The sequence below is a fragment of the Chiloscyllium plagiosum genome, chromosome 34 (assembly GCF_004010195.1).
Source record: "Chiloscyllium plagiosum isolate BGI_BamShark_2017 chromosome 34, ASM401019v2, whole genome shotgun sequence".
Classification (NCBI taxonomy): domain Eukaryota; kingdom Metazoa; phylum Chordata; class Chondrichthyes; order Orectolobiformes; family Hemiscylliidae; genus Chiloscyllium; species Chiloscyllium plagiosum.
In genome coordinates, this window is record NC_057743.1 from 32,123,236 (window position 1) to 32,135,909 (window position 12,674).

The 12,674-nt window shown below is 41.2% G+C and overlaps 1 protein-coding gene across 3 annotated transcripts in view; it reads left to right on the forward strand.

The window, feature by feature from the left end:
* Window positions 1-301: 301 nt before the first annotated feature.
* Window positions 302-12,674, forward strand: part of espn (espin) — a 190,758-nt gene continuing 178,385 nt past the window's right edge. The window contains exon 1 of one of the 3 annotated variants that reach the window (XM_043676085.1): window positions 302-1,008. In XM_043676085.1, coding sequence (XP_043532020.1) covers window positions 715-1,008 — 294 coding nt within the window. In that variant the 5' untranslated portion in view covers window positions 302-714. The remainder of the gene's footprint in view (window positions 1,009-12,674) is intronic. The other 2 variants (XM_043676084.1, XM_043676086.1) reach the window with 2 other exon arrangements.

The following is a 12,674-nucleotide window of genomic DNA, read 5'->3' on the forward strand; positions in this document are numbered from 1 at the left end:
TCCTCCTACTATTAACAACCCATTGTCAGCCACTAAAAGTACCCCAGTAGCAGCTATTGATTCTCCCAGGCTGACATACACCCATTCCTTTTGCCCAACTGTTCTCTCTCTCTGTGAGCTCCATCCTATGGTTGACTCCCACCTGCAGCCCCTCGGCCTCTCCACTCCCCCCCCCCCCCCCATCTTCAGCATACACACCAACCATTTCCCAGCCACAATCACTTCTGAAGAAGGGTCACTGGACCCGAAACGTTCACTCTGCTTTCTCTCCACAGACGCTGCCAGACCTGCTGAGTTTCTCCAGCTATTTCTGCTTTTGTTTTGGGTTTGCAACATCCACAGACATTTTGGTTTTGTTGTTTACAACCATCTATTGGTAAAAGCCAGTTAAATGAAACAAAATTGAACTTAGCCGCGTTTAGAGTCTTGCCTCTAACTGGCTCCTGATGAGTCTCAGTAAATTCCAGGCAGTTTCTGATAAGTGTAGCGTTTCTCGATTCCCACACCGTTTCCCAACCTAGTGCCGCCTCCCTCCCTCTCTCTCTCTCTCTCTCATGGATTATTCAAATCTCCTGTCATTAAATATTCACCATGGTTCAGCCCAGTGGGATTTGTAAAGGAGCAGGCGGCTGTGTAAAATGGTCACGCCAAAGAAAGTGAAAGAGGTCAAGACAATCCGGGAATAAATGATTTGAGGAAGGGAAACCTCCTAAAATGGTTTTGGACCGCTCGCTGGTCGCAGCCAAGAACGGGGACCTGCTGGCGCTGCAGGAATTACAGGGAAAGGGCTTGATCCAGGAGAGGGTCACCGACCATCTCGGAGCGTCCCCGGTCCACCACGCCGCCCGCTGCGGCAAACTGAGCGCCTTGAAATTCCTGGTGGAAGAGGCGAAGCTCCCCGGCAACAAGAAAGCCAAGAACGGGGCAACTCCGGCGCACGATGCGGCGGCCACCGGGAATTTGCTCTGTCTGCAGTGGCTGCTCGCTTCGGGGGGCTGCAACATCCAGGTAGACGGGACAGGTAAAGTATCTGGGCCAATGGGGCAGTGGAGTGGGGCAATAGGGTGTCGATGCAGTCATAGTAAAGTTGGAGTGGGACATGGAAGGGGCATCAAGAGTTGAAAACTGATTCCAGGAATAAGGCTCACTGGGTGAGGAAATGTCCTCCAACCTTTTCCGAAATGTTGCCATCATATGGCACTAACTCTTTTTTTATTGCAATGATATCTATTGACAGGAATAAATCCCTTCTGGTGTCCTCATGTTTCCCGTGAATAGTAGCAAAACCATATTCAGGGTAAAGACCAACTGTGGTGATTTATATCCAACCGCAAAATTAGATGCACAGAGTTTAATGTGCTTCGTGGTAATTTTAACTTACCAACACATTTTCTCAAAATGTACTGAGTAGAGGTGAACTATGTCCTGATGGAGCCTGTGTGAACTTCAGAGTTACAAACATCAGAAGTTAGATAGTTATTCCCCGATCTCCATTTAATCTGATTTTGCCTTGTAAAGTACAAAAAAAACACAAGATTTTTCATAAGATTGAAACTTCTGGACTTTGTTGTCACAAGTAAGCCCCTTACGCTGCAATGGAAAATGGGAAAAACTGAGGAACCGTTCACTTATATTCTTCATATTATTGCCTGCCGCTTTCAGTCTTGATGTTTTGTTCACCTGCATTTTACTGTTGCAAAAGTGGGGACTGCAGATGCTGGAAACCAGAGTTTAGATTAGAGTGGTGCTGGAAAAGCACAGCAGGTCAGGCAGCATCCGAGGAGCAGGAGAATCGTCGTTTCGGGCAGAAGCCCTGATGAAACGTTGATTTTCCTGCTCCTCGGATGCTGCCTGACCTGCTGTGCTTTTCCAGCACCACTCTGACCTAAACCCTGCATTTCACTAATGTTTGGAGTATTTGCTTGAGTGTTACATTTTTCTATGTTAATTCAACACCTCACTTTATATCTCCTTTCTATCCTGTTAATCTCCATTGCAATCCTCTGCTCTGATGAACTGAATTGCTGTGGTCCCCATGTGAGTCCTCCAACTCCCCTGTAAATTAATTTCTTCCTCCCCTCATGTTCCTTATTAATGTGCCTCTATCATTCCTAACAATGAATCGTTTTTCCTATATCTTTTGCAATTTCCCTCTTCTTTTTCATTTTCTCTGTGAACTTTCCGTTTGCCTTTCTGTCATGTTTTCATCTTCATGCCTCTATTATTTTCTAATTTCTCTATCTTTTATCATTTATTCCCACCTTTTTCTCAAAACTAAGATGACTTGAGGAGAATGATTAATGTTAAATTGGACAATTAAAAAAAACACTCTTAGTTGAAGAATATGCAATGGTTATGAACTACATTGAATAACTTCATATTCCCAACATAGAGCCGACCATTCAGCCCATCTGATCCATGCTGGTGTTCCTGTTCCTTCCAAACCTCCTCTCTCCTTGTTTAACCCAACAAAATATCCTGTTCTTTTCCACCTTAAGATGTTTATCCAGTTTGCACTTAAATACATTTTTGCTTTTCACCTTTTCTAGTCCATTGCAGTACCAAGTTCAACATTCTAACTAGTTGGATTTAATATACTGTATATACATTTAACAGACCTAAAAATGCTTGTTGTTAAGAGATTTAAATAGAAAATCTTTTTCTCATCAATTCTTAAGTGGTACACACATCTCATCATTATGAATGAGATTTACAGAGGAATCAGACTTCCTGCCTCTTACACACATTTTCCACATTCCCAGGGGCACTAAGACATCTGAAAGTTACTGCTGTTGGTTTAAAAAAACTTCAGCCTTAATTTTCAGCCCCTCTCTTAAAAATAATGCTGCGAGCTCTCCCGACTCTGTTCTGTTTGGAACTACTTTTTAAAGAGGGGGGAGGTGAGGGTTGCAACCTGCATGCAGCCAGTAGCCAATCCATCTTGTTAATGGCCACAAGGAAAATGCAAAAGGTTGGGCAGGTTGGGCTGGCCCTCTGAGCTTTTCTGGGTTCAGCAGGAACCAAAGACCATCCATTGGAGGAATGGCCTTACCCCCTCACCCAAACCCCAACCCCCAAAACCTGGTGTAAAAAATAATTTTAATTTAGACTAAGAGATTGGAGAGAGGGTGTCTCTAATTTGAAGTGCCTTCTTCCTTACTCACCTTTCATTATGTCCTTCAAGCTGAAAGGCTGATGAGTGACCATCCAGCCCTGAGAGTCGACCTATGGTCTTTGAGTGGGCTGCGAGCTGGCCATCCCAGGAAAAATCAGAATCATTGTTTCCTGTACAGCATGCTTTCTGACTCATATTTGAATCTGACATTAGGGTTCAGAAGCTCAAAGGAACAATCCTGCTCTGAGTGTGCTTGTAACAGATTTCTTTCTGTGTTGTTCTTAAAGTAGGATTAAGTCCTTTACAATTGGTTAAGTTACAAAACAGCAGCGATTCAGAATTATTAAAAGTGCCTGAGTTTAAACATTGGTCTTTTGTGCCTGGGGCCAAAACTCAGCTGTTTTTATGAAACTAAAATTTCCTTCTTCCACTGCTGTAAGGAGAAAGGAATATTGTTTTTGGGATGGTCCTATTGTACAAATCTGAACTGCTTCAGTGACAAATTGATTATGTCCATGGGATGGCTGTTGTGGGGAACAGAGTTTTCACACTGGAACTGGATGGAGTGGTGATCTCCACTTGGTGCTGAAGACCAACGAATTGTCCAGAACTCTCCTTACCCCCCCTCCCCAAAAAAAGCCACCCATCCAATAGCTTTTAAGGCAGTGGGGAGTTGTTTCTGTCAAATTTGAGGGGATACGGAACAAACACAGAATGTTGGAGAACCTCAGCAGGTCATAGAGTCATATAGCATGGAAACCTACAACTCAGTCCAACCAGTCCATGCTGACCATGATTCCAAACTAAACTAGTCCCATCCGCCTGCACTTGGCCATTATCCCTACAAATATTTCTTATTAATGTACTTATCCAAATGTATTTTAAAATTGTAATTGTACCTGCATCCACCACTTCCTTTGGATGTTCAATCCACACATGGATCACTCTCTGTGTAAGACAAAAAGAATCGCTCCCTGTCTTTTTAAAATCTTTCTCATCTCACCTTAAAAATATGCCAAGTTTTGAAATCCTTGCCTTTCCCCTTATTTATACCCCTCATGATTTTGTAAATCTCTATAAGGTTACCTCTCAACCTCCTTCGCTCCAATGAAAAAAGTCCCAGCCTATTCAGCCTCTCCCTAAAACTCAAACCTTCCAATCCTGGTAACATCCTGGTGAATCTTTTCTGAACCGTCTCCTTAGTAATATCCTTCCTATAACAGGATGACCAGAACTGGACACAGTATTCCGGAGGAGGCTTCACCAACATCCTGTGCAACCTCAACATGATGTCCCAACTCGACACTTGAAAGTCTGAGCAATGAAGACAAGCATGCTAAAGGCCTTCTTAACCAGCCTTAACCAGCATTCTGTGTTTGTTTTCAGATTTGCAGCATCTGTAAGTTTTCTTGAGAGAGCATGAAACCATGATAAGTACATAGCGTTAAGGTACATGACCTGTATGGGATGGAGAAAGAAACTCAAAGGGCTGAATAGCCTATTCCTCTTTTCTACCAGCTTTAATTTGCACCAAACCTGTCCTTGGAGTGTTTGATGCCGACACTGAGCGATTCCAATACAAAAGCATTCTGTTTCTCAACAGCAACATTCCCTCAGCTTAGCAAAAAAGACACTAAGCAGACCTCAAGGAAAGAAAACATTAAAAGGGAGGTGAGAAAATAATTAGGGAAAGTGAAGCACAATGGGACAGATCTATCCTTTCAAATCATATCTTCAAATCTCAGCTGGAGTTGTATTATCACTAGTTGTTGAGATACTATGTGAAAAGTATTTAGACAGTGGAAGCTAACGTGCTTAATTTATTACTCATTCAGCATCTTAAGGCAGTGTGAGACATGCACATTAGTGCATTTGGGATTGAAGTATGTTTCTCAGCCTTTGTTCTATCTTTGTTCAGACCTGGGTGATTCCCGTGAAGGACATGTGATATTCTCCAGTATTATCACCATTCACCATAGTGTGCATGAGGAAGGGAGAGTAAAGGGAAATGAAACAGAAAAGTTTAACTTACAGAATAGATATATATTTTTAAATCTCATTCTATGGCACTTTGTACACCTCAGTTTTATTGGGTCAGACGTAAAAACGACTTGTTTTTATAAAGCCTCTTTCACAACCTTGGGATGTCCTAAAATAGGAGAAAGTGAGGTCTGCAGATGCTGGAGATCAGAGATGGAAATGTGTTGCTGGAAAAGTGCAGCAGGTCAGGCAGCATCTAGGGAACAGGAGAATCGACGTTTCGGGCATTAGCCCTTCTTCAGGAAATTCCTGAAGAAGGGCTAATGCCCGAAACGTCGATTCTCCTGTTCCCTAGATGCTGCCTGACCTGCTGCGCTTTTCCAGCAACACATTTCCATCTCGATGTCCTAAAATAGTCAATTAGAAACTTAGGAGAAGTAGTTGCTGTTGTAAAATGCCATTGGCCCAGTAGCCAATGTGCGCACAGCCAATTCCTACAAAGAAAAAAATGTGATAATTGCCAGATATTCTGCTTTGTTGATTTTGGTGGAGGCTTAATTGTTGACCAGAAGGCTGGGGTTAATCTGCTCTTCTCCAGTGTATTGTAATGGGAGCTTTCACATCCACCATGGATAGAAGCCAGGGCCTTAGTTTACATTCTCATCTGATAGTCAGTACTCCCTCGGTATTGGAGGTGGGAGTGTAGGCCCCAAACACAGCCTCAGGTTTCCAGAGTGGGGCACAGCCTGATCACCTTTTGTGTCAAAGGTAAGAGCATCACTGACTGAGCCATGGAGGACAGGTTTATTTTGTAGGTTGGAATTATTGATAATTATAACTATTTCTGCATAATTTATGTGATGGCAGCAAAGTCACAAACACGCTAATATAAGCAAAATTAGTTCTGTGCCATCTTCAGGGGTAGACTGCTGCTGGTCAGCAGCTGTTGACCTTTCATCTGGGAATAAGAGTTGTGCCAATCTGCACGTCTATCCACAATATCAAAGCAGCATTGTACGCTGTCCCTTGTTGCTACTGTGCTGATAATATGCAAAAGCAACAAGCATGGAATTCCTACAGTGTGGAACGAAGCCATTCAGCCCAATGAGTCCACACCAATTTGTCAAAGAGAATCCTATCCAGATTCACACCCTTACCCTATAACCCTGCATTTCCCATGGTCAATCCACCTAACCTACATATCCCTGGACAATTTAGCACAGCCCATCCACCTAACCTGCACATCTTTGACTGTGGGAAAAAGCCAGAGCACACAGAGGAAACCCACGCAGACACAGGAAGAACGTGCAAACTCCACACAGATAGTTACCCAAGGCTGGAATTGAACCTGGATCTCTAGTGCTGTGAGCCAGGAGTGCAAATGCCTCAGTTCCAGCAGGGCCTGTGGTCTTTATAGATAAAAGTGTTTTGAACATTTAGATGCCAATCATGCCACTCTTGCTGTTGAAAATGGCCAGTAATATGTAAGGACAGTATAAATGTATGGCACAGGAAGGGTAATGATTCAGCTGCAAAGTGTGTGGGATTGATTGTAATTTATTTTCCCTTTGAATAGACTTGATGGGCTGAATGGTCTTTCTCCCATTCCCATTGTAGTCTGCTCAATGTCGCTAGTGAAAGCAACAATAGTGACTGCTTACCTGTTGTGCCTGGAACACTTTTTAGATTTCACAACATATTTTGTTATTGAAATCCCGATGGGATATTATGACTTCGCTCGATTAGAAGCAGTGCGGCCTACACATAAAACACATGACAAACCTCTCCGTAACTCGGACTGAAAACATAATTGTCGAAATGTTTTCCTTTTTACATTGCAAAGTGCTGGAATATTGCATAATTGGAGATGGTATTTCTCTTCAGCAGAGGGTCCAATTTCCCCCACAGCTGAACTTTAAAGATCCCAGTTCTTATTTATAAAACAAATTACGAAATATAGAAACAATATGAATATAGCAAATCAATATTTATTCCTCAACCTACATCTAAACCAAACCCAGTGCCTTTTAGGGATGGACAACAAATCTGGCCAAGCCGTCAATGCTGACATCACACAGTTAAATACATTCTTAAAAACTTAAAGCAAATTTTATCATCGTAAACTTGTTTGTAGGAGCTTGGTGTGCCCAACATGGTTCCTGTGTTTCCTGTAATACAACTATCATTCCAAGCCTTTCTTTCAATGTCTTTATCTCCTATTAACAGATGTATAATGACTGGAAAACTGTAACAATATATGGTGTATGAGATTGAGGACACAGAAAAGGACAGGTACTGAAAGAACTATGGATGCTATAAATCAGAGACAAGAATAGTAACTGTTGGAAAAGCTCAGCATCTGTGAAGAGAAATCAAAGTTAATGTTTTAGATTGAGTGACACTTCTGCAAAAAAAATGATAATATTGTCATGATTAGTCAGAATGACAGAGTAGACTACAAGGGATGAATGACTTACTCCTAAGCTGAGAACAGGCTAGACATTTTACCCACTGGCAGCACATATCTGGAAATTGAGAGTTTCTTTATTCAATGAAGGAAATCACAGGCAAGTGTAACCACAAACTCATACTGGGTAAGGCTTTACTTGTGGGGATTGTATACTAGAGAAATCAGCTTTCATATCTGTAGTTTCTGTTGGAAATCAATCCTGAGTCAGGGCTGTAAGCTTTCAGTGGCAGGGCCAATTTAAGAACATCAATAAGAAAAAAATGAGATTGCATTTATGTAGCTTCTTTTATAAACTCAGGAAACCCTTGAGGGTTTGCAATTGTTGAAATATTGTTAAAGTGTAATTATTTTTGTAGTATTTACAGAAGTTCAATTTTGATCCAGTAATCTGTTTATCATGATGTTGGATGAGGGATAAATATTGGTCAGAATACTGGGGAGAACTCCCTAATTTCCTATGGAATGATGCCAAGCAATGTTTAATACCACTTGATAGGGCAGATGGAGCCTTTGTTTAAGGTCTCATCTGAATGATTGGCACTCCTTTGTGGTGGTACTGGCTGTGTCAGCGCAGATTACATTCTCAAGGTTGTTGAAGCCAAGGATGAAATACTGGAGCAATTTCTCAGCCTCCTTGGTGCGTGTTCACGCTCAACATGAAAGCTTACAGAGAAACCATTAAGAGAGCAGGAAAATTAGAGAGTAGGAAATATGCATAAGGAATCTGACCATCATCTGGGAGATATTGCAATTTGTTTCGTGTGCATAGTTATTTAATAAGCATCAGAAAACACCAGAATATTGCTCCCATGAAATTAACATTTCTACTCGTTGCTGACGTCATTGGAATTGTTGAGAGATTCCCCTGGGATCAAATGGCAAACACATGACTAATTGGAATCTATTTGAGGTCTTGTCAAGATCTTAATGATATTTTTACATGTTTTCATTTGAGTTCCATATGTCCTGGTGCACTGACTATAGTTTTTTACAAAAAAAAAACAATTAATTGCTGATGCTGGAAGTCAGAGAGAAAAACAGAAAAAACAGAAAACAGGAAAACTCAGCAGGTCTGGCAGCATCTGTGGAGAGAAAGCAGAGTCAATGTTTTGAGTCTAGTGACCCTTCTTCAGAGTGGCTTATTACAACATTGCCACATGAGGCAGGAATGCCAGAAAGTTAAATATTGTAACTGACTTGTTCCAAAAAAATGTTAACAGGTTTTGATTTGTTATTGTCTCACAAATTATTTGAGTTAGAGAATCAATTTAATCTTTTAACTTGTTGAAAACTCACCACTTTTGAGAAAAAATGTAATAAAAGGAATAAAATTTACTGGATAATCCTAGCTCATTTAACTATATGTCCAAGTGATTACCTCATAGAGTTGGGTAGGTGTTGGTGGTGAGAGTGTGCATGAAGTAATGTGTGTGCCATTATGACTGAGAAACGTCTGTTTGCACACTTGAACTATTGAATTTAAGATGTTTGGCTCACTGGGGTTCAGCTAGCTCAGTTGGCTGGCTGGCTGGCTGGTTTGCGAAGCAGAGTACATAAACAGCGTGGGCTCCATTCCCACACTGTTTGAGGTTACCATGAAGAACTCTCCTTCTTAATCTCCCCTCCTGCCTGTGGCGACCCTTGGCTTAAACCACCGTCAGGTTTCTGTAATGAGAGAGCAGCCCTATGCTTTGGTAAGACTGTGGTTTCTCAATAGCACTAACCAGCATACGTGTAGTGCCTTTAAGATAGTGTCCTTCCAACGACGAGCTTGAGGAATAGTTTAAGACTAATTAAGAGTAAACACAGTGAGTGATCTATTTACAATTACTAATACATGGTCAAACTAGCATATCAGCAAAAGCAATAACTCCGCTTATAAAAATGGATGTGCCCAAAGTTAATTTTGAAGACAAATAAGACAAGTATTTATGTGGCAAAGTTCATGATCATCAGAAGTTCCAGAATGCTTTACAGCCATTGAAATACTTTTTGAAATATAGCCATTGTGGAAGTGTAGAAAATGTGGCACCTAATATGTGTACAGCAAACTCGCCCAACAATGTGATAAATGACAAATAATCAGAATGTTGGTTGAGGGATAATATTGGCTAGGACACTGAGGAATATTTACCTGCTTTTTGTAAGGGGATCAAAGGTTACAGGGAGAAGGCAGGTTGAGAAAAATAATCGACGGGGCAAGTGCCAGGAATCACCTGAGAGGACAGATGGGACCCGTAGGTTAACATCTAGCACCTCTGACAATACTGCACTCCATTAGAGTGTTAGCTTCACTTATTATATTCAAGTGACATTTAAAATCACAACCTTCAGATTCAGAGGCAAAAATGCCACCAACTGAGCAATGCCTGAAAGACAAAGCCATTTTAAGAATAGGGGGTAATATTTCAAAATTGCTTGAAACAGTCTAAGACTTACTTCATTTTAATGAATGGCATATCGTCATAATTGAAGTATAATGCATTGGCTTTTTGCTTCTGCTCATTTGACTGAGTGATGAAGAGCTACCAGGCATGAGTTGAACATTTGCTTTGTGTAATCCAGCAATAAACAGCTGCAGTGTTACAGCAGATTTAGAGGCATCTATATTTAGTTAAAGTGGATTACAGTCGATGCAACAGTATAGCATCAGCATATTGGTAGACTAGAGAGCACATCTAGGTAGTGGAGTATGGGCATTTTAATACAATAGCATGCCCATTAAACACTGAGTTTGTATGTGTCTACATGTGCATGTGTCTACAGTGCTTGTGGAAGAGTTGTGAATTTAAGGTGGGGCACAGTTACAGTGTGGGATGTTGTGCCAGGTGCTATTAGATATCATACCCTCCAATTCTATGGCCTTATCTCTAAAGCCCTCTGAGGTGGTTTGCTTTCGTAACAACATCGCATTTACAGTGTAAATGCAGCCTGGATCTAGTGTTATGGACTGACTTGTCAGCAGCAGGGAGCTGAGTGCAAGTGCCCTGAGGATCTAGTAATCTGATTTGTAGTCAGATTGCTCGGAGGATGTGATCATTCTTACTGAGTGGCTCTGGGTGAGGTTGCCTGGAGATGTAATAACTGATACTGAGTGGTACTAAGTGAGGTCCCGGAGGATGTGGTCAGTGAGAGCCCCAGGATGACGTTGGAATTAGTATTGGCCACTTTGGTTCGTACTGAATTGGCCCTTGACCTCTAATTTACATTCCAAGTTTCTGCTTCGGATGCAATCAAGAAATTACACTCAAAGTGCACCAAACATTACTGTGGCTGTGTAGCAGTTCGGGCTTTCAATAAGATTAATACAAGTTATCACAAGTGTAATATTTTCCATTAATCAGTGTACCAGAACACTATTATTTCATTTTTTCCATGATAAAATATTCCTTAGTGTATTTAAGATTGGTAGCTGGGTGCAGTTTTATCAGTGTGGCTGAAAATGAACTTATCACCAAAATAAATATTTTCAAAGGAGTGTCCTGTCTTTAGTAATCTGAGTTAAAATTGCTGACTTTTTCAAAAGAAAAATATTTTCAGGATGTGCTGAGCCACCGTCTGTTGCCATTCCCTAATTGAGCTTCTAAAGGTGGGTCATCTGTGGGCGGTGGTATTCCACTTTAACAACCTACACTGTACAGTTTAACAGTTAAACTAGTGTACACTAGTCAGTTTACTCAGCAAAGTAAGTAAACACGCCTACTATCGAAAGAAGATTTTAAAAAGTATTTCCAAACTAGCACAGTTGGTGGAATCTAGTGATATCGACCTGCAGGTAGGGCCAGTTTTGTAGCAAAGCCTTGTTGAAGCACATTGAATATTACATCAATACCATGGAAGGTATATGCAAGTAACTTTGGTTATAGCTCAATTACATTTAGAATTCCACATCTTTAGTTCAACCAATTTTGCATAGATCATGTTGATATAACTGGAATAAATGAATGGATGCTCCATCCCTTGAGATTCTGCTACTCACTGACACTAAATTTCAGAATGTGATTGTACCAATATATTTTTTCTGGAGGTCTTTGTGAGTTGGTGATAATATCTTTACCTCTGGGCCAGAAGCTCCAGGTTCGAGACTCGCCTCAGGAATTGAATACCTTGGACAGTGTGTCATATTGTGACAAAACAGGCTATTTATTAATGTTTAAATCCTTCTGACATACCTGTGGCAAGAGGTAAGACTGAGAGACTTTCCAGGTCAGCCAGAACTCTGTAATAGCTGCAGTACAACAGCGACTGTACGTGCAAGTTCTTGTCAAGAGTCATACAGCACGGAAACAGATCATTCAGCACAACCAGTCCATGCTGACCATAATCCCAAACTAAACTAGTCCAACATTCCTGTTTTTGGCCCAAATCCTTCCTATTCATGTATTTAATATATTACGGGGAACAAAGAAATGGCAGAAGAATTGAATTGGTACTTCAGATCTGAGTTCACTGGGGAAGACACAAGCAATCTCCCCGAGGTAACAGTGGCAGAAGGACCTGAACTTAAGGGAATTTATATTTGCCAGGAATTGTTGTTGGAGAGACTGTTAGGTCTGAAGGCTGATAAGTCCCCAGGGCCTGATGGTCTACATCCCAGGGTACTGAAGGAGGTGGCTCGGGAAATTGTGGATGCGTTGGTGATTATTTTCCAGAGTTCGATAGATTCGGGATCAGATCCTGCGGATTGGATGGTGGCTAATGTTGTACCACTTTTGAAAAAAGGTGGGAGAGAGAAAGCAGGAAATTATAGACCAGTCAATCTGACCTCAGTGATGGGAAAGATGCTGGAGTCTATTATAAAGGATGAAATTACGACACATCTGGATAGTAGTAGTAACAGGATAGGCAGAGTCAGCATAGATTTATGAAGGGAAATCATGCTTGACTAATCTTCTGGAATTTTTTGAGGATGTAACTCTGAAGATAGACAAGGGAGATCCAGTAGATGTAGTGTACCTGGACTTTCAGAAAGCTTTTGATAAAGTCCCACATAGGAGGTTAGTGAGCAAAATTAGGGCGCATGGTATTGGGGGAAAAGTACTAACTTGGAATGAAAATTGGTTGGCTGACAGGAAACAAAGAGTAGTGGTAAATGGCTCCATTTCAGAA